This window comes from Lissotriton helveticus, chromosome 1_1 (assembly GCF_964261635.1).
Source record: "Lissotriton helveticus chromosome 1_1, aLisHel1.1, whole genome shotgun sequence".
NCBI classification, from domain to species: Eukaryota; Metazoa; Chordata; class Amphibia; order Caudata; family Salamandridae; genus Lissotriton; species Lissotriton helveticus.
The window spans coordinates 270,982,059-271,006,570 of NC_136057.1; the positions used below are offsets into that span (position 1 = coordinate 270,982,059).

A 24,512-nucleotide genomic window follows, 5' to 3' on the forward strand; every position below is an offset into this window, starting at 1 on the left:
CAAAAATCTTTTTCTTGCACAGGAAATCTGCTACAACCGCCATTCATTTTGAAAAGTGTGGGGGCTGTTTTGAGTCCAAAAGGAAGGACTTTGTACAGGAAATGCTCTGACGCAACCTTGAATCGTAAACATTTCTGGTGCTTTCGGGGAATTGGGATGTGAAAATAAGAGACCTGAAGGTCTATGGAGCACATCCAGTCTCCTTGACGGATGTGTGTAACATTTTTGTGTAGTGTTAACATCCTGAATCTTTCCTTGAGAACTAATTTGTTTAACAGTCTGAAATTGAGTACAGGCCTGTACTCCTTGTTTGGACCTTTCTTTGGAACCAGGAACTAACAGGAATAAATCCTCTGTCGATATTGTAGCCAGGGAACTTTTTTGTTGCCGTGTTTTTGTAACAAGATGGAGACATCCCCTCTAAGTAGCTTTAGCTAATGTACTGAAGACCTCCGAGGGGGGATGGCAGGTGGTGGGGATTTGAATCTGATTGAGTACCCATTCCACACAATATTGAGCACCCAATTCTTCTTTGTTATTTTGTGCCACTCGTACAAGTGAACCATTATACTTCCCCCAACTGGAGCGGGTAACAGAGTTGGAGGAAGCAAGCGCTCACTGTTTTGGCTGCTGTTTAGCCGACGGGGTTGTTTGCATGGAGGCCCCTCGTCCAGGTCGTAACTGGTGGTAGTGCGTTCTAGCATGATGTTGTGTGATGTATTTACTATGGGTACTGTATCGATCCCCCTATTTCTGACCCTTGTCTGGTTAATAATTAACTAGCAGCCATTCAACTGCACAGAAACCAGTTATCTGATTAGCCATACAACGGCACAGAAGCCCGTTATCTGATTAGGTCATAGCGCATGCCATCTCATTAGGCAAGCACTATTTCTCCAGCCCCCTAATAGGCATACGGTGTTCTCAAAACAAATCAAACCTACCACGACCTGGGAAATCCCCACAGCCATTGTTTTGATTTAGCCGAGAACTTCAGTAAAGAATGTGCGAACGATCAGTTCGTATGACATCCTTATTGACGTATTTATGTCCATCCTTACGTCAATCTCGGCACCTTTCAGGTATAAATAATACTGACATTGCCTTAAGCAAACACACGAGGTGGTGACAAGATTGGAGCAGCGAGACTTGCCGAGGAGCCCAGCTGACAGCGAAGCCCACAGACGCTGCCCCTCCTTTCTGACGCGCTGAGAGAGAGACGCTGCCTTTTCTCCTGCCGAGAAATCCAGCTCCGGCGCTTCCAGCCGCCCTTGCAGGCAGCTGGAATATCAAGCCCTGAGATAGAGATACCAGCCCTCCAGCCTTCTAAATCCCAGGTACTGAACTGAATAACCCCTTGCAGAGAATTCTTGAAGCAGACCCTTGGCAAAGCAAACTTAACTTAAACTGCTACTTATCTACTCCCGCCCACGTATTAGGCTTAGGTCAGGTACATTGGGGTAGGCGTAGTTAGAAGCACCAGTTGAGTACGATTAGTCAATGTATATATGTATGTATCTATTTTATCCATTTTAAGTATCATATGGCTAAGAAACCATATCAATGCTTTTACAGTATTATTTTATAATTGTTATTACTGTATGCACTTTACTTAACGATAAGTATTGCAATAATAGCGATTCATTTCTCTTGTATGAGAAAAGAGACTGATCAATAAATAACATCTTTTTATTGAACACGCCCGTCTCTTCCTTTTCTCTACAATCTGGTGAAACTAAGAATGCACTGAACTGACTGAGTAAAATAAGTTGTCTTTTGTTTTCACACGACTCTAGAGATACACTCTTGATTAGGGGAGAACAAAGTTGTCATGTTCTATGGTTGTCAGAAACTAAATCCCTTCTTGTCCATCCAGGGAGGTTAAACTCCTCCTTGTCTATTCGAGAAAGTTTCTAGTGAACTCTGAGCTAGCTGGCAAACACATAACTTTAAGTCTAATATCGTCAGTAGAAGACCTAGCTAACCTCTGTCCTACGTCTATACTATTGAAGATATTATTCCAATGCGCAGAGCCTATTGGGATAATAGGAACTACACTACATGACGCCCAACTGTTTGGATAGGCGATAAATCTAACGTAAGACATTAGAGTAACTCAGTCGTGCTTTTTCACACAGACCCCTTTTCCCCATAATACTCCAAAGACGTCTGGAGTGGGTGAAAGGTTAAATCCGCCAAAACTTAGTAGGAGGAGACTCCTATGTATGGTTCTTGGTTTATTCAACGTTGAAGGATACACTGTTCCAAAATATTGTGCATCTAATCTTTGTTTCCATAGAAACCTGATCTGCAAATAAATAAAATAACTTTCTTGACATTAGAATGTCACAAGCTGAAGAAGAAAGGGAGACAGCTAGAATAGCAGCTCAACTCCTAGCGGCTGACAATAGTCTCCTACAGCAAGACCCGGAGGCAATACTCATCCCGGTCAACATAAGGAAATCTATAACTTTAAAACTTATAGAAAATGGGCTGACACCGAGAGGTGGTACAGTCATATTCGTAATTGAGGCACACGAATATCGGCAGACAGAGGTATTCTATTCATGGATAAACTTTCCAGCAGCAAACGCTGTAACAAAGGACTTCCACTATTACAAAATAGAGGAACCTCCTAATGAGTACACTCCTTTCGAGGACGTGGAAATACCACTCAAATACCAAGAGCACCTGCTCTGGTTTAATGGCGCCCTAAAACATAATAATCACATCACCAGGCTCGGTCCACTAGGTAGACCAGGAGCAACGTGGCCGGTCGTAGCCGGATACACACCACATCCAGACATTGAAGAAATGTCTGCACCAGAACTTTTAGCACAGCTAAAACAATTAATTAAAATACATAGACAATTAGTCCAATATGTAATGCAGACTTCAACAGTCCAACCAGCTATTAAAATTCCACAGCTGATCCCTCACCAGGGGAACACAAATAAAATTACACCACAGAACATACAGTCCTGTCTAGGTAAAGTACCCGCAAAACGGGAACAAATTCCATTCTGGTTAGCACAAAAAATCACTCAAATAGAGGCGGTATTTCCAGATACCACCCCGGTTCAGAAACACAGGATTCTGACTATCTGTCTTCCAATGGGAATCGCACCACATGTGGAGGACTGTGACACTTGGGGTACAGTCTTTGCTTCCATTTACACAAAAACACATGGTGTTCCATCCATGTCAGTAATACCAGATGTGCTAAAACAAATTCAAGATGAATACGGTCCAGAACCTGCTTTAACTCTTGGTATGAAATTACTAAAAGACTTCAAGCAGGTCTCGGCAATATTATTAGCCAATATAAAGGGAGAAGCAGCAAATGTGGCGATCCGCCAGAGGTTGAAAGAGACAGATATAGCAGACCAACCATTTGAAATTGCCAGAATCATAGAAAAATCCTATGAAGAACTAGGAAGAGATAGTTTGGGTGGAAAACCGGTGAAACCCCAACTTATTGAAAAACCTGAAAAAGTATTTATTAAAAATAATCTAAACACTCAAAAAAAGAGCTGGGATGGAAATAAACAATCCACTCCTAAAGAAAAAAGATTCCAGTCCGTGGGAAGGTCTCCTCGGCGGAGAGAAAGATCTCCGGACCAAGGACACAAGTCTCCCCAGAGAGAGCCCTCTGAGAAAAAATACAACCTTAGAAATAGGGATAATCTGAAGAAACCTGATAGATATCAAGATATTGATACACGTCCCTCTCAATCTTTTCAGACTTCCTTGCAGAAATCGGAAAGAAGAGGACGATCAGAACACAGGGAAGAGCACGTCAAGTCCAAAGACAAGGAACCTGCTCATCAAAATAAAAAATTACAGTTTCCTAAAAAGAAGGTAGCCAGTATTAAAGTAATCAACCATGCCGAGAATACTGAGGACACAGCTGAAAAACGGAGAATGGGCTCAGACAATGCTAGACAGCGCAGCAGAAGTGAGCATAGCTCGCAAGATCCTTATGAATCATCTGGAGACAGTGGACACAAAGGAATACATTCAGGTGGAAACTGCAGATACCAGAGTTAGCAAACCTCATAAAATATATGAAATAACATTGCGTATAGAGGGGGATAAGACTAGGAAAATAAGGGGTCTCTTTTGGGATAATCTCTCCAAGGGCTATGATATCCTTCTAGCTGAAAGAGACTGGCCACCAGAGTTTGTCAGGGAGTGCCCTCATGGCGCAGAAATAATTATGCCTGCCTTCTCAAATCATATTCCAATTCATAAAAAATATACACTTGCAAGAAAGTGGGCAGTAGCCCAAGCTCCTGCATTATATAAAAACCATGTGGGATGGGATGAAGACTCTCCTCCTCACAAAATCCAGTTAAAATCACAACCTACTGCTCAGAGGCAGTACCCAATTAAGCAAGAAGCTAGAAAACGGGTAAAAGAGATCCTAGATCAACTTGAATACCAGGGGGTGATTGAAACTTGCACCTCACAAATGAATAATCCTTTGTTTCCTGTCTCCAAACCAGACAATTCATATTGTCTTGTTTTGGACTACAGACACTTGAACTCATGTTGCAAAACTTTTGCAGTACAAAATTCGCATAGTGCTGCACTAATGAATAACATAGTGCGCAAAAAATACAAAACAACATTAGACATCTCTAATGGATTCTTCTGTCAAAATATAGCACCAGGGAGCAGATATTTGACCGCGTTCTCGATAAATGGCGCGCAAACAAATTTCTGTCGTTTGCCCCAGGGGTTCAAGAACAGCCCAGGATTATTCTCAGCAAGAGTAACAGAGTTACTACAAATATATGATGATGAGGCATTATCTTATGTCGATGACATCTATCTAACAGATGATGACTTGGATACTCACTTGAAGAGAGTGAACACCATAATACTTGGGTTCGCAGCAGAGGGTTACAAATTCAACTTTAAAAAGTCAAGAATTGCCCATCTAACTGTCCTGTTTTTAGGATATGAACTATCAAGTAAAGGCAAAAGCCTGGCTGACAATTTCCTAGAGAAATGTGCTGTAATCCAAGCACCTAGAACACTAAAAAACTTACAATCAATTATAGGTTTCCTAAATTTCGGAAGAACTTACATTATTAATTATGCAGAGAGAGTTAAACCTCTCTATGATCTTATAAAACCAGATTTTAAAAGAATCAATTGGACTCAAAAACACACAGAAATTTTGAGACCTTTATAAACAGATATGTTAGGTAAAACAGAATTACAAACACGTGACAACACACGCAACCTTGTGATTCGAGTCATCCCAGGAAGATGCGGATTCACATACCTGACCTCTAATGAAGGAGAGAAGGTACCAATAGCATACAAATCACATTTGTACACAGAAGCTGAAAAAAGGTTCAGCATTAAGGAAAACATAGTTCATGCGGTTCAAACAGCTGTAGCAAAAGAAAAATACCAAGCCGACGGTAGACAGGTTACAGTCTGAACAGAAGAATCAGCTTTTGAGGCATTAACAACACCATGTAATTTACCGACAACTGCACTGAATCCAGAATGGATACAATGGGTAAATTCTGTTGCTACAGACAAAGTAAAATACTATTTTGACCCGGAAATGAAAGAATTAAAATATCTAGAATATGAGAGAGAATACCCTCTGCCAATCGACATTCTGCCTTTACGACAGTACGTCTGTGTAATATATACAGACGGTCATGCTCAACCCTCAGTTTGGGGAGAGCTGGCTTACAACGCCACATGCGAAATTGTAAAAGAAGTGTGGCGCGGAGGTAAATTAAGACCTCTACTTACAAAAACACACTCAGTGGAAAATAATTCAGAACAAACTGAAATAATAGCGTTAAAAATGGCGCTAGATAATGCCGATCGCGAATTCCCGACACTTATAGTGTGCGATTCGTATTACTGCGTCAAATCATACAATAACGATTTACAGAAATGGATTCAAAACGGTTACAAAGATGACACAGGTGCAACAATAAAGCAAAAAGTGCTTTGGGAACAAGTAGTTCTTTTACAGAAAGAACTACCAAAAACTCACGTGATACATTCACTGAGTCATCAGCGTGATGGCGTTCACGTTGCAGGGAATTCATTGGCTGAGACAGCCACAGCGGTAGCAACTAAATCGGCTTCCGTAGCTACAAAAAAGCGTGCAGTAAAATACATTGACGGGGAAACTGTGCTGGCAGTAAAAACGTCATCAAAAGGCGACTGCTCAGCGCTACCGATCAATTACCCACTCAATTATACATACATAATCGATGCAAACTCAGTCCCTTTTGCTCGAATCCCTGGAGTGGGGGATAGAGTAATTCCAAACACGGACAGGAGAGGCTTGTTAATAGCAGACGCACATGTGGGTGAGGGTCTCACACACCTTAAGCTAAAAGATTCTCTGGAAGAATTACAATCAGTGTACTGGTGGCCAGGCATGAGCCTGCATCATCACATTTTTGTAAAAAACTGCCCAGACTGCAATAGAGATCGCAGTGGCGAGAGAAACGGTTTAATACCATGGCGTTTCACTCCAGAATGTATCAAATCAACAAAAAGAATAAAAACCCAGTATGAATAATGCGTCACATTAACATGTAAAGACTATTTTTCACTTATATAGTAGACCCCAACTTTCGGCTGACGACGGAACTGTTATACAAAGATTTGCGAGTTTAGAATGGCATATACACTAGAAGCATGTTACGTTCTGACCAAAATCTTTCCTTTAGCTCTAAAAACAGCTTATGGGGGGTGCCTGGCCAGAATGAACGTTGTACTGCGGGACTCTTCTCACTTCCTTCCTGAGGGAAACGGGATGGTGTAAAGAAAAAACCAAGGCATAAAGCAATCTATAACAGCAAAGATATTAGGTTCAGGAGTTGGGTGGGTCAAACATTTAATAAGTGTCCAACATAGTCTAAATAACCTGCCAAGAAATTCTCTGAAAGGACTCAGTCCGTACGAACTATTGTTTGGGAATAGAATGTTAATCCAGGACTTAGATAGTCAGACTTCAGTGGTTAAAGAAAAATGCTTTGATATCAAAGATCGCTTGGCTATTTTACAGGACTTAAATGAAACAAGAAAAGACCTGAGCAACATAAAGTTGAAACAGCAGCCAGCAACCACTGAAGAAAAACCACCTGTCCCAGCAAGGCCTGTCTGGATTCCAAAAGTCGGGGATCTGGTCAGAGAGAAGATCGCGGTAAAGAAGGAATTTGGGCCTTCTTACAGAAAAGCAGTTCCTGTCTTGTCTATCAACGGGACAAGATCAGTAGTACTACCGCCCCTTGCTGGTAAAAAGGAGAACCGAGTCATATCCATCGACCTGGTTAAACCACAATCATGTGGCCGATAACAAATAGTAGGCCAAGTGGACTCCCAAGAAGTAGCAGAACACCAAAGTTTGCTACATCCACAGAGGTTCAAACTGAAAGACTGATCACATTTGAACAATCTACAGTGAAACAACAAGGACTATGCAACAAAGCAATGGAACTTGAACCTCTTAAAACCCAAATAAAAGCTTTTCATCAAGGAACAACAACCTACGATGATGTAACTACAGACTTTGCTAATGAAATAAAGCAAAAAGTAATCCAGAAGCAATTGGAATAATTGACAGAACGGCATCCGGCTACTTCATAAACTTTGATGATTTTTCTGAAGATCCAAGTGAACCAGAAGTACAGCCATCAACAAAAACTTTTAAAGACAAAGCAAAGGAACTTTTTCATCAACTAAAGGGAACCTATCTGACTTCTCCATGGATTGAAATTTGGGTGACATTAGGTGCATTTATCCTCATACTTTGGCTCATCATGGTACTATGCTTGGGACATTTCATTGAGGGAAAATATGCTAAAATGGACACAGCAAGCCAGAAAATCAACTTGGTCCTTAAACCACACACATCTTCACACGTCAAGAAAAGAGAACTTTCTTCAGTGAACTTCACAGCTAATCCTATACCAGGCGGTGTAGCATGGGACAATACTGATTATGAAATCTATGGCCCGGTTGAAATCCTGAAGTATCCACATCAATTTAAGATCTCGTTAAGTGACTTTGTAAAACCAAGCACATTTGCTGATGATTGGGACTTTGAAAGTATAAATGATATGATGTCTGACCTAGTAATGTCTGCTAAATTTACAGAACATGATTATTTGCAGGGTTCGTCTAATTATGATCAGATGTTCTGCTACAACCACTATGGTAACCATTATCTCCATAAATCTGCACAACCTAGAAATGTTTTAAATTATAACCAATGGGAACATTGTGCTACTCCTCCAAAGGGTAGTTCTAAAACATTTTATGATAAATATTCATATTTTTCAGGGTTTAACACAAGTAATGCAGAAACATTTTTTTTCAAATTGTCGAATAAGAGAGGTATGAAGACCATGCTTACAAACACGAAATTGATATATTCAGATTAATTTTTTGAGCAAATGAATACATTTGGTTTTGATTATTGGAACAATAACATTGAAACAAAAACTGTTTGGGGTACAAAAGATTGACAAGTACAAGGTATAGAATCATTGTTCAGAGCCTGTATGATCCCAGAACAAATTATATTTTTGAATGACACTATTCAACAAACTACCTGTCTTGGCTTAGCCAAAATCAAAGACTTAAACAAACCGTCTATTCCAAAGCCAACAACGAACAGTAATAGCTCTATAGATGTTGAGATAGACGTGAACCATATTTTAAACCAAAACAGAACACATCCTGATTGGAAACAATGGTTGATCTGGCCCACAGACACAAATAACTGTCAAGACAGATTCCTGAACAAAATACAGGGGTTCAAATTGACCAGGCCAGACCCTAGATATTCCCGAAGACAACATCCAGGGATAGTAACTACTTACAGTGTGGGCAAGCTCACACAATAGAACCATTCTTTAGGAGACTCTCGAACGGGAGTTACATTCTAATTGTAGATCGCAGATGTTGCAGTCCGCTGCCCGGAAAACCTTATCTCATAACCGTGACTACGAAGGTCATGGCCCAGTTTGAAAATTTCTTCTATTCGAATTGATACTTTAAGCAGAATGAAGACTGTGCTCCTACAGACGCCAACCCAGTTAACGTCATCAAAAGAAACGTATGATCTCCAAGTTGCAAGGACAACTGCTGAGATTCATTCACTTATCAACCAATTCCCCCATACATTTCGCAGAAATACTGAGCGAAATCTTAATATTTCTGATAGAAGTGGAATCGCGAGTGTATTTAAGACAGTGTTTTCGGGAGCTTTAACCCCATTCAAAACCATCCTGGGTATTTTTCCAGATTTTGTCCATTCCATCTTTGGCGGACTTCCTCTCCTTTTGGGACTAGTGGCAGGCATCCTATTTTTGATCCTGTTACTTCGCTATGGCAAACCACGTCACAGACAAGACACCAGCGACAATGGAAGAAACGATCCTAGCCATACGCTACAGGGACCGCATAACTAAAGTCCTTGGAATAGCCCGGCTTAGAGACCTAAACATGACTTGGTTTCTTTCATTTAGACCGATGTGGCAAAGTTGTGTTATGCCTGTATTAAGGTGCTTGCTATGCGGCGAAGAATGAGTGTTGGACACCTGTCTGACACTACAATCGGATGTGCCAATGGACGCAGAGACTTTGTTGGGTCCGGTAACGGCTCATGCATTGTACTGTCCCCAGCGGCTACCAATCCTGATGACGGCATTCGTGGAGACTTCACCACTACGATTGAAGAGTAGTACGATTGAAGAGTAGTGAAGTACAAGATGAAAGCAGCATCGATCAGGTACGACCTTCTGTCAGCTATGCTGATCGAAACATCAATGAAGGCAATCATGCTCATGAATGCATGTTACAAAATGTTTCCGAGTTAGTGGAACTTTCGCAAGAAGCAGTTGACAGTTTTTTCGAAAGTCTCAACAATATGATGTTTTCACCAGAGCAGAAAGAATGACTTTGAACAAACTAGCACACGGTGTTCCCTACACCCTGAATTTAGCCTTCAACTTTGACAATAAAGCAATAAGAAATTTTCTCCCCAGTTTTTACAGAGAGCAAGACATTTTTTTTTTTTTCCCATCCATTTCCAAAAATATTTACGATTTTTTGGGACACTTATCTTCTGCTTAAAGTAAAACTATTCCTAGAGAACAAAATTTCTATTTTTAGCTACTCTAGAGACATTAGCTACCCTCTAGCATGTTCACAAGTATTTATGATTTTGTGATGAGATGGTTTCGACTTTTTTCTTCTGTATTCAGAGCCATTTCATGTGTAATTTCCGCATTTCGTTCATGCTGATTTCAAAATATGTGTATTAGATTTAGCATTATTATACTGCTTGAAGTGCATATAGTAACTATACTCATCACATTTCCAATTTTCAAAATGCATTTGATTGTATTTTGGGGTGGTTCGGTATACACATGCACTACTAGTTTTGTTTACTATGCCTAGATTTGTAAATATGGACATAGATTACGTGGAGTGGGTGTGATGTATTTACTATGGGTACTGTATCGATCCCCCTATTTCTGACCCTTGTCTGGTTAATAATTAACTAGCAGCCATTCAACTGCACAGAAACCCATTATCTGATTAGCCATACAACGGCACAGAAGCCCGTTATCTGATTAGGTCATAGCGCATGCCATCTCATTAGGCAAGCACTATTTCTCCAGCCCCCTAATAGGCATACGGTGTTCTCAAAACAAATCAAACCTACCACGACCTGGGAAATCCCCACAGCCATTGTTTTGATTTAGCCGAGAACGTCAGTAAAGAATGTGCGAACGACCAGTTCGTATGACATCCTTATTGACGTATTTATGTCCATCCTTACGTCAATCTCAGCACCTTTCAGGTATAAATAATACCGACATTGCTTTAAGCAAACACACGAGGTGGTGACAAGATTGGAGCAGCGAGACTTGCCGAGGAGCCCAGCTGACAGCGAAGCCCACAGACGCTGCCCCTCCTTTCTGACGCGCTGAGAGAGAGACGCTGCCTTTTCTCCTGCCGAGAAATCCAGCTCCGGCGCTTCCAGCAGGCAGCTGGGATATCAAGCCCTGAGATAGAGATACCAGCCCTCCAGCCTTTTAAATCCCAGGTACTGAACTGAATAACCCCTTGCAGAGAATTCTTGAAGCAGACCCTTGGCAAAGCAAACTTAACTTAAACTGCTACTTATCTACTCCTGCCCACGTATTAGGCTTAGGTCAGGTACATTGGGGTAGGCGTAGTTAGAAGCACCAGTTGAGTACGATTAGTCAATGTATATATGTATGTATCTATTTTATCCATTTTAAGTATCATATGGCTAAGAAACCATATCAATGCTTTTACAGTATTATTTTATAATTCTGTTATTACTGTATGCACTTTACTTAACGATAAGTATTGCAATAATAGCGATTCATTTCTCTTGTATGAGAAAAGAGACTGATCAATAAATAACATCTTTTTATTGAACACGCCTGTCTCTTCCTTTTCTCTACAATCTGGTGAAACTAAGAATGCACTGTACTGACTGAGTAAAATAAGTTGTCTTTTGTTTTCACACGACTCTAGAGATACACTCTTGATTAGGGGAGAGCAAAGTTGTCATGTTCTATGGTTGTCAGAAACTAAATCCCTTCTTGTCTATCCAGGGAGGTTAAACTCCTCCTTGTCTATTCGAGAAAGTTTCTAGTGAACTCTGAGCTAGCTGGCAAACACATAACTTTAAGTCTAATATCGTCAGTAGAAGACCTAGTTAACCTCTGTCCTATGTCTATACTATTGAAGATATTATTCCAATGCGCAGAGCCTATTGGGATAATAGGAACTACACTACAGTTGCTGCGATGACCAGTGAGTGGTGTGAACCCTCTGTTGGTATTGGCGGCGATCATAAGGACGATATCTACGTCTGAAGTCCTTCCTTTTTCCAGACCTACTGCCTTCAAGGTGTCACGGTCTGACTTCATTCTGGATATCTCATCGTCTGCATGAGAGCCAAAAACAGAAGTTCAGTTAAAAGAAAGGTTGAAAATTCTGTGTTGGGCCTCCGGTTTTAAGCCTGTGAGTCTCAGCCAGGACGATTGCCTAGCGCAGAAGCCATGCAAATAGCCATGAGCTGCCAGATCTGATGCATCAGCTACTGTGCTTATAATCTAGTTTGCTATGAGCCCTCTCCTTCATGCAGGATCTCTTGAAAATCCGGTCGATCTTCTGTTGGTAATTTGTCAACAAACCTTGAGAGTGAGTCCAATAATGAACGGTCATATCGTCCTTACAGTGTGGAAGCACTAGCAACTTTCATGTAAGAAGCCGAGCTGTTATACATCCTCTTCCTGATAGAGTTCATGGATTTGCTGTCTTTATCAGGAAGGACTGCAGAGGAGGAAGCCCCTATGAGCGCTTTCCTTGCTGCCAACACTATGACGCAGGGTCGGATCTCAGGAATAGTGGATCGTGTTCTAGGGCTCTTTACTTCTTGATTATGTGAGGTGGCGCTGCTCCAATTGACGCAGGAGTGAGAAAGGTATGAAGCACTGGTTCTAATAGGCCCAGAACCAAAGGGAGTAGAGGTCTCGTGGATGGTCTGTGATGGAGGGTTTTGAATGGGTCTGGTGGCTCAGTCGACTAATGCATCCACCGCAGGGGCCTGTGGTCGACCTCATGGTCACAGGTTCAAATCCCGGCAGGTCCACTCAGCCTTTCATCCACCTGAGGTCGAGAAAATGGGTACCATTGAGTTGGATAACAATAAACATCTGTTATTCAGTGCCAAGAGACCTCTTTGGGGTGAAATTGTGCTTTACAATTACACATGTAATACTGAGGGCACGCTACTGCATGCCATCTATCAGATATGGAGGAGCGTTTCCAGCTCAGTGCCACACCCGTCACCCCTAGAGTTTCTAGCCTTGAGAGAAGAATATCATGGTTGACCGTGTCGAATGGGGCGGACAGGTCTAACAGTATTAGGATTGCCGATTGGCCCCTGTCCGCCCTCATTCGAAGGTTGTCTAGAACGGTCACCAAGGCTGTCTCCATTCCATGACCCGGTCTGAAGCCAAATTGTTCCTCTTCCAATTTGTTGTTTGTCTCCAGAAAAAGGGACAACGCCCTACTAACCAGGCATTCCACGATCTTAACCGGGTAGGGCAGATGGGAGATTGGTCTGTAGTTCTTGTAACAGCCTGAGTCCAATGTGGGGTTTTTCAGGAGCGGCGTGATAACAGCCTGCTTCCAGTTGGGCGGCACCACTCCATTATTGAGAGATTGGCAACACAGCTGACGTAGGATGGGGAAAAGCTCTGGTCCAAGTTCTTTCATTAACTTGTGAGGGATAGGATCCAGGGGTGAGCCTGAGGAAATTCCTAGGGCCACTCAGTTAAACTCCTCTTCCGAAGGTATCGAGAAATTATCCATAGTAGTTCCAGGGACAGCCAAATTGGAAACACCATCCCAGTTATCACATGTCCCCCCCCCCTTTTCTGGTCTGACAGACCGGTTGGGGACACATCTTTCAGGCCTTCTACAATTTTATTCATTTTTTCTTGGAAGAAAAGAGCCAGCCCATCGCGCAACTCCTTAGTGGGTTTGATTTTACAGTTAGTGCAGTCAGGGTGGGTCATGTCTCTCACTATCCTGAAAATGTCCCTGGATTTCTTGGAACTTTTGAGGATGGTCGAGGCAAAGTATTCTGCTTTGGCAGTAACTATTTCTTTTTTATATTTCATTAAAATAAGCCTCCCGCTGGCTTTATCCTTTCCATGTATTTCTTCATGTCTTTCTGCCATTTTGCAGGATAACTTGAGGCTCCTTAGGTTTTCAGTGTACCATGGGGCTGAGGAGCTACCTCTTTTCCTGATGATTTTAAGCGGGGCGAGTTGGTCAAGCTTCCTAATTAAATGCTCCCTGAGAGCAATATAGTTATCTGTGCCCTGTTTCTCAGGATTAAACAAGGCTCCTGTCTGAAATAAAGGGCCAGTTTTTGCCTTTCTTAGTAGCTCTTTCCAGTCCCTACCACGGAAAGTCCTATCTTGTCTATCCACGGGCCTCATTTTGTTTATGCTTTGCACGCTAAAAATGACCAAGTGGTGGTCCGTCCACCCCACCGGCAGGGTTTCCCCATAGTGATAAGATCTTCCTCAGCAAAATTCAAATCCAAGGTGTGACCTTCTATATGTGTTGGTTCAGTCACCCATTGTTTCAGACTCAGGTTTGCACATGACTGAGTGAGGTTATAAAAAGCTGTGTCCATTCTTCCGTTAGCCCACAGATTGAAGAATCCCAAGACTAAGAGTCTAGTGTGGGTAAGGGCCATATTATTGATGGCATCATTCAATTCTTGTTGTTGTTGTGCATTGATTACCCCCGGTGGCCTGTAACAGATCATACCCGTGAGGGAATGGCCAGTCTGATCCTTAACAGAGAAGCCTAACAACTCCGTGCAGGTAACTTCATCTATATCTAGCGGGGAGATTTTCAGCGCTTCTTTAAAGATAATTCCAGTCTCACCTCCCCGAACCCGCATCTAGGTTTATGAAAGGCCTTGTATCCCACAGGGCAGGCTGGTTCCAGCTCTATTTCCAACCCTACCGTGGTCCATGTCTCTGTCAAAATTAGAGTATGGCAAGGGGAGGAGCTATGTCCCTCCACTCAATCGGTCCGCAAAGACCGTTGTGGACCGGGGACCACATATACATACATATACACACATACATATATACACACACACACATATACATACATACATATATACACACATACACATACATATATACACATATTCATACATACACATACATATATACATACACACATATACATGCATATATACATAAACACATATAAATACATACACACACATAAATACATATATACCCACATTTATATACATATACTCATATACATATACGTACACATATACCCATACACGTATGTATATACAAACATATATGTATATACATACACTTTGGAGACTATAATGCAGGAACTACCAGACATCAAATCAACTATAAACTCGATGCATGCTGATACTAAATCTATGGTTGCTGACCCGAAATCCCCAAGGAAGGATCTCAGCTCCTTCAATACATGGCTTGACGCCACAGCTCATAAAGTGGAGGTCCTGGAGGTTCACCTAACTGTCTTAGAAATGAACCCTGATGTTGGTAGAGAAGTATAGCATTTGCACAGAAATCTGGTGGAGGCGGAGAACCGCAGTCAAAGGAATAAATTCAGCTTTCTCAGACTACTGGAGCAAGTCGAAGGGAACAATAAAGACTGACCATCCACTTTCCTATGGGAGCGAAAAGACCTAACTTTCACAAAATACCTCTAGGCCGATCATTGCATGCTTCCTTTGTCATCATCAGAGCCTGGCAAAAAATCTCTGCATCTAAACATCACAATAGCCCCTTTATGTTTGAAGGTGCCAAGAGTCATATTCCAACTGACTTCTCTCATGATATTGTAGTAAAGAAATTCCTGGCTTTATGACTGACCCTTTGGAAAATTGACATCCGCTATGGCGTTCTGGAGTCCTCTAACAGGCTACTCACCATCAATGGCACGCACCGAGAATTTGAGGATCCGGATGATATCGAACAGTTCTTTTCCTCTCTGGAAGCAGCAGCTATGGACACCTTGACACTGGTAACTAAGCCCCACGACAAGGAAGGGCAGGACTTAGCCCCCCTCTATATTAAGGCCCTAACAGGGATGCTGCCTCCCCTGAACGCCAAAGATTGGATATTCTACCAAAACAATGAGTTTGGAGAGTACCGTGAGACGGAAAGGGCAGGGCCACCAAAGGCCGAGATAAATCGTGCTCACCCCTCAAGCCCTGAAAATATGGTATGGTCAGGGATACTTTCCTGGGCTGTGGACTCTTTAGGGGTCCCATTTGAGCAGACCCACCTAATGTTTCCTGAACTCTAAATAGTTATGTGCCTTTTCTTCCCCCTTGTAGGTTGACTACCTATTTGGGTCAGACCCCTATGAGTGCGTCCCACCCCACCAGGTCGACACTTTTATACTATGCCTACTCTTTTGTCGGGCTTCCCCTGAGGCTCTCTTTGGAACCAGTTATGCCCAGGTGAGCCAGAGATGCTTTTTGACTATGTTATTCTATGAGGGTGCTGAACGAGAAGAGAGCTAGGAGGTTTTCTCACCCATTCAGTTTCTATATGTGGGTTGTATTTGTTAGACAAAGTTGCATTCAACATCCTTTCGGTGCGCCAAGTTGCTGCATTGCTGATATATTTTTCTGTTTTGATTGAGACCTTTCTATTACACTATATAGTAAAGGGTTTTTCCATTACCTATCTACCTGCTGACCATAACTACTCGTTCTCTTACCACCATATCAACCAGCCAGACTCTCCTATTGCATCCCTAGTGGTCAGCTACATGTGCCTATTCGCCTGCTCATCCCACAAACGGCAATTTCCACACCTCACAGAGGTGGTCTTCTATTCCTCGCCAATACTTATAATATCTTGACCAAGCCTCATGACTTCTCACCCACCACCTAAATATCTCTGTTTATTTCCTGCAATGTCAATGGTGTTACCAATTATATCAAGCGAAAGAAGACACATAAATTGCCTTGAAAACCCCAACACAACCCTATTGCAGGAAACACATTTATTCATCGTTAAGTCAAGCAAATTGAAGAGGGCCTGGGTGGGTATGGTTATTAGAAGTAGCCTCCTTCCAGACACCCTCAATACACAAGGCCCCTCTCCCACCTCCTTGTTCCGAAAGAGGTGCAGAATTGTTATTCTCTTCCGCAAATCTGTCCCCCATACCATTTTGAAGGCGTGGACAGACCGGTTAAGACACGAAGTCTTTGTGAAGTTTAAAACATGGGACCAGGCCCTAAAAATGCCTTCATTTATGCCCCCAACCAGGATATAGTCGTTTTCCTCTCCTCTCTATCTAGAACACGGCCAAAGTTTGGCAACGCCAAAGTGGTAATCGGAGGGAACTGGAATCTGGCACTGGACCCATATTTAGATTAGTCAGGACCCTTGCACAGGACCAACGCTCGAGACAGGGTGATCTTGCACAATGTTCTACAGGATCATAGTCTACACCACCCATGGCGATTGACACGATCATGAGACAGGGAGCGCATCTTTTTCTCTTTTGTACATGGGAATTGTTCTAGGATAGATTACTTACTCATGAACCATTCCTCGTTAGTCCCCTACGTGACTGCACCAAGGAGAAAGGTCGGGAATTACTAACCATGCCCTACTAGTCCTCAGATTAGGTCCGCTATCGAATGCCGGAAGACAAACAGGAAACTTATGAGCTATTTCCATCAAGAAATCCTACTTTTCCTCACCGCAGGTTCTTTGGGCAGCAAAGAAAGCTACTATGTGTGGGGGTGGGGGGGTGGGGGAGTGGGGAGTATGACACAAACACATACTTCACAATGCAGGGTGAATACCCACTGCTACGCCTAAAATGGCGCCATTATGAGCAGAGGGAAAATGTGGGCAGACTTCTGGCAGTACAATTACGCCACCGAGAGGTCAGTCATGCCATATTGGAAGTGCGGCTTGAAACCAATATTTGGAGAAGGTGTAACACCAAAGGATGTTATGTTATGTTATGTTAATGGTTTCTTGTATAATGCGTGAATCACCCGGGGGCATCTCAGCGCTTAACCTGGGCGATAACATAGGGAGGGCCAGGAAAGTAATTTCTCAAGTGGCACACTTCTAAAGATCAAGAGCAGGAACAAAAGCCGATTTATGGTAGTACAGATTAGGTAATGCACCCTTTCCCCTGAGACTCTTGAGCATACGTTCTACTAAATATCTTTGTCGTTCCCCCATATAAGGATATTGCCAATGACCAAAGTAGAACTTGAAAACAACTTGTAGGATACTTACTTTATGAGCAATATGAGACAGCTTTTAGCTGCTAGAATGTGTATAATGAAATACCATCCAGGGTGTCAAAACATGCCTTGTGATGTGAAGCAGATACAAAAATGTTTTTACTGCAGAGTAAAGAACACCTCACTTTCATGAAATCTGAGGTATTACTCTTGGCAACCCTACTTCACCAAGTTTTTACTTTCTTCAAACCCAACTTCTTTTCTCAAGTCTCTTACCTTTCTCAACTCTCCTGCCCCAGTCTTGCATATCACTCCATCTCATTCCCATCAGCACATACAGAATCATCAACAGCATGTGTTGCATCATCAATGCCACACCACCCTCACTAAGCACCTTTCATTCCTTTACCTTAACATCTTCGCTAAACTCTTGAGGTGAATCTCAACTACCCCCATCTCTTTCCAACCCTCACCGGATTCAGCTAGCATCTTCACGGCTCGAGCCTTTGCCAGCTCCAGTGCTGTGACCCACCGCTGGCGCTCAACCTCGGTGCTCGCCTTAAGGTGGTAGGTTTGTGCTCCTCCATTGGAGATGATAAAATTGCAGGAGTCCTCCACTGTGATGTTGGCAGTAGCAAGATTAATAGTGCCACGGCAAGTGTGACGCATTTCTGCCTTCGATCTACAGGGGAAGCAGGAAGGGATATTGTTAGAAAGCAGTAAAGTAGTGTACTGAAGACAATTATCACTATTACCAACCAAAATCCCAACATTAGTATGAAATTATTCCAAAGCACATCTTTTTTCAAAGAAAAAGTTACTTACCTTTGGTAACAATCTCTCTGGTGGCCATTCTGCCTTCAGAATCCTCACCTGTTGAATTTCCCAGGTGCCAGATGGGATCTGGAAACTTCAATACCTTTCCCACTCTTAAGGGGTGCTGGCAGGGACACCTGCCTGACATCACTGGAGCCATACAAAGAAACCCTGACGTAAAGACGTCAGTTTCAGATCAGTTTTTTCACATGCTCTTAATGCCCTACATGAGGAAATGACAATCAATGTGGAGCAGCGTAGTGCAGAAATCAAAATTTTCAATGTGACATATGAACACCCTTCAGAATGGGGAGGTGGGCAGGATCAGTGAGGAATCTGGAATGGGCAGAGTATCTGACTACATAGTTGGCTACTGAAGTTAAGCAACATTGTCTTCTGATGCTTAGTTTTGCCTGCACTTTAATTTCCTGTTGAATTGATTCCAAAATGAACGCCTCTCGAGTTGGTCGGTCTGAAAGAATGTTTAGATGAAGAAAAATTGCAGCACACAGCACCCAAAGTGGCCATTCTTTTGCACCTTGGAATCCAAGCAATACTGTTTAGCAAATGGTGAAAGAGAAGCCAATGTAGCTGTACAGCAATTCTCAGTCCCAGGAACAAACCTGGTAAGCGTAGACTGCTCTGACAGAATGACTCCATCTGGCGGTTTCTTTTTCGCAAGGGCAGTACACATCTTTATGCCGAGTATTATCTAAAAGGATTCAAAAAAATCTGGCACTGCCTTGGCTTTCTTACTGCCTGTATACCCCACAAAGGGATGTTCATCAAAAACTATTGCTTTGCTGCACTCAATATAAATATTAACCACCGTTCTGTCACATGACCCATGGGGACATTGTCATCATCTCTAGGTTAGCATGAGTATGCTGCAGCTTGCCTACTGCTTTGCACACGTTACTACGCAACTTTATTTTTGCAATACTTTCTATAGCTGTTTTCACATGAGAACTCATTGGTGTATAAACGCTGTGCTGGTTCCAGGGATTTTGACTGAACATTGTGAGCAAGGTCGAGCAAAGCCCCTTGTTATTTTGTTCTAGCCTGGCCTTAGCACTTAGACAAAAAACACCGATGCAGCTGTTAGGGACACTGTACTTTGGTTTTAATATAATACACAAAGAGGTAGCACACATTTGGAGAGGAACCTTTCCAGGGAGAAGAGCGAGACAGCACCTATGATGTTAATCTACTCTCTATAGGCTAAGGATATGTGGTCTGCTGACAAAGCCCAGAGATCTTCTAATATATAATAAAACTGCTTCTTAGCAAGGGGAGGGAGGTTAGGCTCTATTGTCTTTTCATGATGACATCTCCATTCGTGATTTAAGGTCTAGCTGCTATGCTGACTATTTGTACTATGCAGTTTCCTGCTTGTAGTGCCACGTATACTGCATGTTATGGCACGTTAGATAAAATAAATATTTTAAACTTGTTCGTGCCTTGGTCAGAACTTATTGTAGACAAGTACAAGTGTGCAAGCGAATGGGGGTGTCTTGTTACCGTGATTCCTAAGAGAACTGGGAGTGTTGTGTTCTGGGGTGTCTAATCAAGTGAGACACTCTAGCTAGTCGGTCCTGGGCTAAGGGGTGCTAAGATGGGAATAATAAGAATCAATCTTATCCGGCAGTAAACACAGCCATAAAAGAAACAATATATTTTTGGCTTGCTCCATTCAGCTCAATCGTGGTACAGAGCCAATTATAGTACAGAGACGGCCCTTGTTGAAATCTCTGAAGCAAGTAGACAGTGTTTGGACGCTGGTGGCAGAGCGGCTCTGATTTTATTAGACCTCTCTGCTGCCTTTGACACCATACTTCACTCCTTGCTATTGGCCCGTCTCTCAGATATTGATATCACTGGATTTGCCTGAAACTGGCTTAAATCATTTCTGGAAGACAGATCGCAGAAGGTTTGGCTGCCCCGTCCTCTTCTGCTCCACAAATTGTGACCACTGGAGTGCAGCAGTGTTCTACCTTGAGTCCCCTCCTCTTTAATGTATATGTCACCCCGCTGATTTATTTGGCGGAGGAGCTGGGCGCTAAGATCACTGCATATGCTGATGATACCCAGCTCCTCTTTACATGGAGTAAAAATTATTCATCCCCTGCTCGAGCTAGAGCCTGTCCTACGGCCGTTTTTCAATGGCTCCTTTCTGCACAGCTCAAGTGCAAGAGGACAAGTCAGAAATCCTCTTATATGGGACTTTTCCCTCGCAGTTTAAGGAATCACTCTGGCCGCTAAATATCCACTACCCAATTTCGAAGGTCAGCCTGTTAAAAATATATAAATATCTGGTTCAGTGAAGATCTCCGGTTCACCACTCAGATAAAGAAGCTAGGGGGGCAAAGCTTCGGCACCCTAAGGTCAATTTCTCCCTCTTCTGCCTAGGGCCGCCAAAGAAATGGTTACCCGCTCCCTGATCCTTTCGCGTATGGATTACACGAATGCTCTGTACATTGGCCTACCTGGGAACCAGCTGAGGAAACTGCAGGTAGTAGAGAACACAGCAGCAAGGTCTTTACTTAACATTCCAGGAAGATCTAGCATAAAGTAACATCTGCATGATCTTCACTGGCTTCCCGTGGCAGTTATTCCTCGCTTCCGCCTTATGAGAATGGGTGGTAGCTCCCAGGCCTACAAGGCAGCGGTGGCCAGGTACACACTTCCCCTAGACATCCGAATCGTCCAGGATCCAAAGCTTTTCAGGAAACAGCTGAAAACTCAGCTTTTTGAGGTAATTTTCCCGTTGACCCTCAGCACTCATTTAAGGTATTGCGCCTGGACACTCTTGAGTAGCTGTGCACGTTATAAATGCAAATAACATAGCATAACATGGCGCGTCCAACGTTTGGTCCGCCTACTTATTCACAAGACCCCTGAGTAGCGCTTGTGCAGCGTATCGTCCTTATGCATTAATTGAAGTTCCACTGACTTCATGGAAGCATACCATTTGGTTTAATGGCGCCCTTCCTCACCCTATTTCTTCTGTTCAAATGGGCCCCTTGTCCACTGATGGGGCCACCTGGCCTGCTTTGGCTGGTTTTACACCACGTCCAAATTATTGCAATGTTACTGTCGCAGTGCTGCGTCAATTGTATACACAGGTGATTCATCTTCATAGACAAGTCATGCAGTTTATGTCGCGTGTACTTCAAGCCGCTCCGGTTAGAAATGCATCTCTAACATCAGAACACAGCAGTGGACCTGTGATTAGTCCCGTCATGATTAATTTAGTGATGGGCAAACATCCTCAGAATCTTGCTGACTTGCCATTTTGGCTCGCACAAAAATGTGAGCAGCTTGAGAAGGTTTTTCCCACATACAACTCATGTTGAAAAACACAGGATCCTTACAATGAGTGTGCCTAGTGGTCAGTTTCCTTCTTTGGCAGACTGCACCCTTTGGGGCTGGTATTTGTTTCAGTGTATACACTGTGCTTTGGCACCCCCTTCATGAGCGTTCTGCCAAGCATTCTAAAGAAGGTACAGGAGAGCATGGGGCTGGTCCAGCCCTGGATTTGGGGATGAAGTTAGTGGGAATGTTCCCTATTGTCTCCGATATGATTCTGGCCAACATTAAAGGTGAGGCAGTTTGCTTGCAAGTACGTCAACGCCTGGCAGTGGTAGTGGATTAGCAGTGACAGTTGCCGATTATTATTGCGGATGTGTATACATCTTTAGGTCACATTAGCTTGGAAATTCCACCATTTACACAGGTGCAGAACAAATCCCCTCCTGATAAGGAGGGTCGTCTAGTCTTTCCTAAAAAGGCCCGGAACAAGAACCAGTGGCAGCAACAGCAGAAGCCTAGTTCTCGTGGGGGTTCGCCTCCACCCATTGATTCTGAACGTAGATATGATTTGCGTGGCCACTCAAAAATTAAGACACCCGAGAGGTTCAAGGTTCCTGATCCTTGTTCTCCTCGCTCCTTTCAGGAATCGTCGGATCAACAATTCGGCGGAGGAGGGCGTTATGATCGCAGACAAGACGAGTCTACGCAAACAAGACGTGACACGCAGTGACAGTTTGGCGCGAAAGTCAAGCAGGAGGAGCAACCTCAATATCATGCCGCATTTCAGAAGAAAAAAGTTGCTGCTTTGACTGCAAATTATGCCTCAAACGGTGAGAACACTGCTCCTCGACAGGAGTTGGGCAGTAACCCTCCTCGACAATGCGGGTGACGTTACCATAGAGCGGCAGGCACTCCACCAGTGTCTGGAGGCAAAAGCAACTGACACTCATTACTGTAGAGACAGCAGATACTAGAGTTGCTCCTCTTGAAGGTGATAATATACGCCCTTTTAAAGCAGTCTTGAGAAAATGCCGCATCTTCTTATGATATTTTGTTTGCGGAGGTTGATTGGCCTCCCCTTTTTGTCCTTGCTTCCTCCAGAGGGGAGGATGTTATTCTACCCAGTTTTTTGCAACACATCCCCCATGATTATAAAATGGCTTATGCCTCGGAGTGAGCATTATCCTTAGCCCTGTCGTTATATCGCAATCAGGTGGGTTGGGATAGGGATTCCCCAGTTCATTTGATTACTATGCGTTCTACACCACAGCCCCAACAGCAATATCCAATGAAACGTGACGCAAAAGCGTCCGTAAGTGATATCTTAACTCAACTGGAATATCAGGGTGTAATTGAACCCTGTGTTTCTCCGATGAATAACCCTCTTTTTTAGATATTGAAACGGGACAGTTCATATTCTATAGTTTTAGATTATAGACATTTGAACAGCCATGTCCGTACATTTGCGGTACAGAACGCGCATAGCTCTGCGTTAGTTAACAACATTGTTCGGAAAAAGTACAAAACCACTTTGGATATTTCCAATGGCTTTTTCAGTCAATCATTGGCACCGGAAAGCCGTGATTTGACCGCATTCAGCGCTTTCGGAAATCAGAGACTTTATGCGAGATTACCTATGGGATATAAATTGTTTCAATTTTACATGAGATTGACCAGGATGCCTTTTCGTACATGGATGACATTTATTTGACTGATGATGAAATGAATCCTCATCTTATGCGCGTTGATCGCATTGTCACAAATTCTGCGAAGTTCGGCTACAAATTTTATTTTGCAAAATAACATATTGTCTTTCTGGCAGTACGGTTATGAACTCAATAACGAAGGTAGGGGGTTGGCCCCACTTTTTGTAGAAATGTGCTCAATTGCAGCTTCCCTCTACCCTTAAAAAATTGCAGTCTTTGCTGGAGTTTGTGAATTTTGGCAGGACTTACATTCCTGATTACGCCCAGCATATGAAACCCCTTTATGCGTTGATACAACCCTCTTTTTCATCTTCCAGTTGGCTTCCGGAACATACAGCAGTACTTAGGTCTTTGCAGTCTAATCTGCTTGCGACTCAATTCTTGATAACCAGAGATAATAAAACTAATTTGGTCATACGGATTGTACCAGGTGCGTTAGGATTCCCTTACATACGTAACTTTCAATGAAGGGGACAGCATCCCCATTGCTTATAAATCACATTTGTATACCACAGCTGAAATGTGTTTTTCTTCTACAAAAAAGATTTTGACAGCAGTTCAGATGGCAATTCGAAAAAACGCTTTCTGTCTCAAGGTAAATGCATTTTCATGGTTTTCTTGGTTTCCCCTGGGCCTGCTTTAGAAGCTAGCGTCACTAATTCTAAGGCTCTGAATCCCCGGTGGATACGAGCTAGTTCTTTGACGTCGGCTGAAGTCAACTTTATCTTTGACCCTTCTTTGCAGACACAGGAGTTTTTACAATATGTCAAACAACAAAGGAGAGAGAAAGGGTTTTCTTGAAGGGAATACTCCTGGTCCCCTTG

At 42.8% G+C, this 24,512-nt stretch overlaps 1 protein-coding gene across 1 annotated transcript in view; it reads right to left on the reverse strand.

Annotated features, from left to right (window-relative positions):
• The window catches only part of OSBP (oxysterol binding protein), a 460,407-nt gene that overhangs the window by 283,583 nt on the left and 152,312 nt on the right, over positions 1-24,512 (reverse strand). Inside the window, exon 2 of the mRNA XM_078666627.1 lies at positions 18,328-18,536. Within this exon, the coding sequence (XP_078522753.1) occupies positions 18,328-18,536 (209 nt within the window). The remainder of the gene's footprint in view (positions 1-18,327; positions 18,537-24,512) is intronic.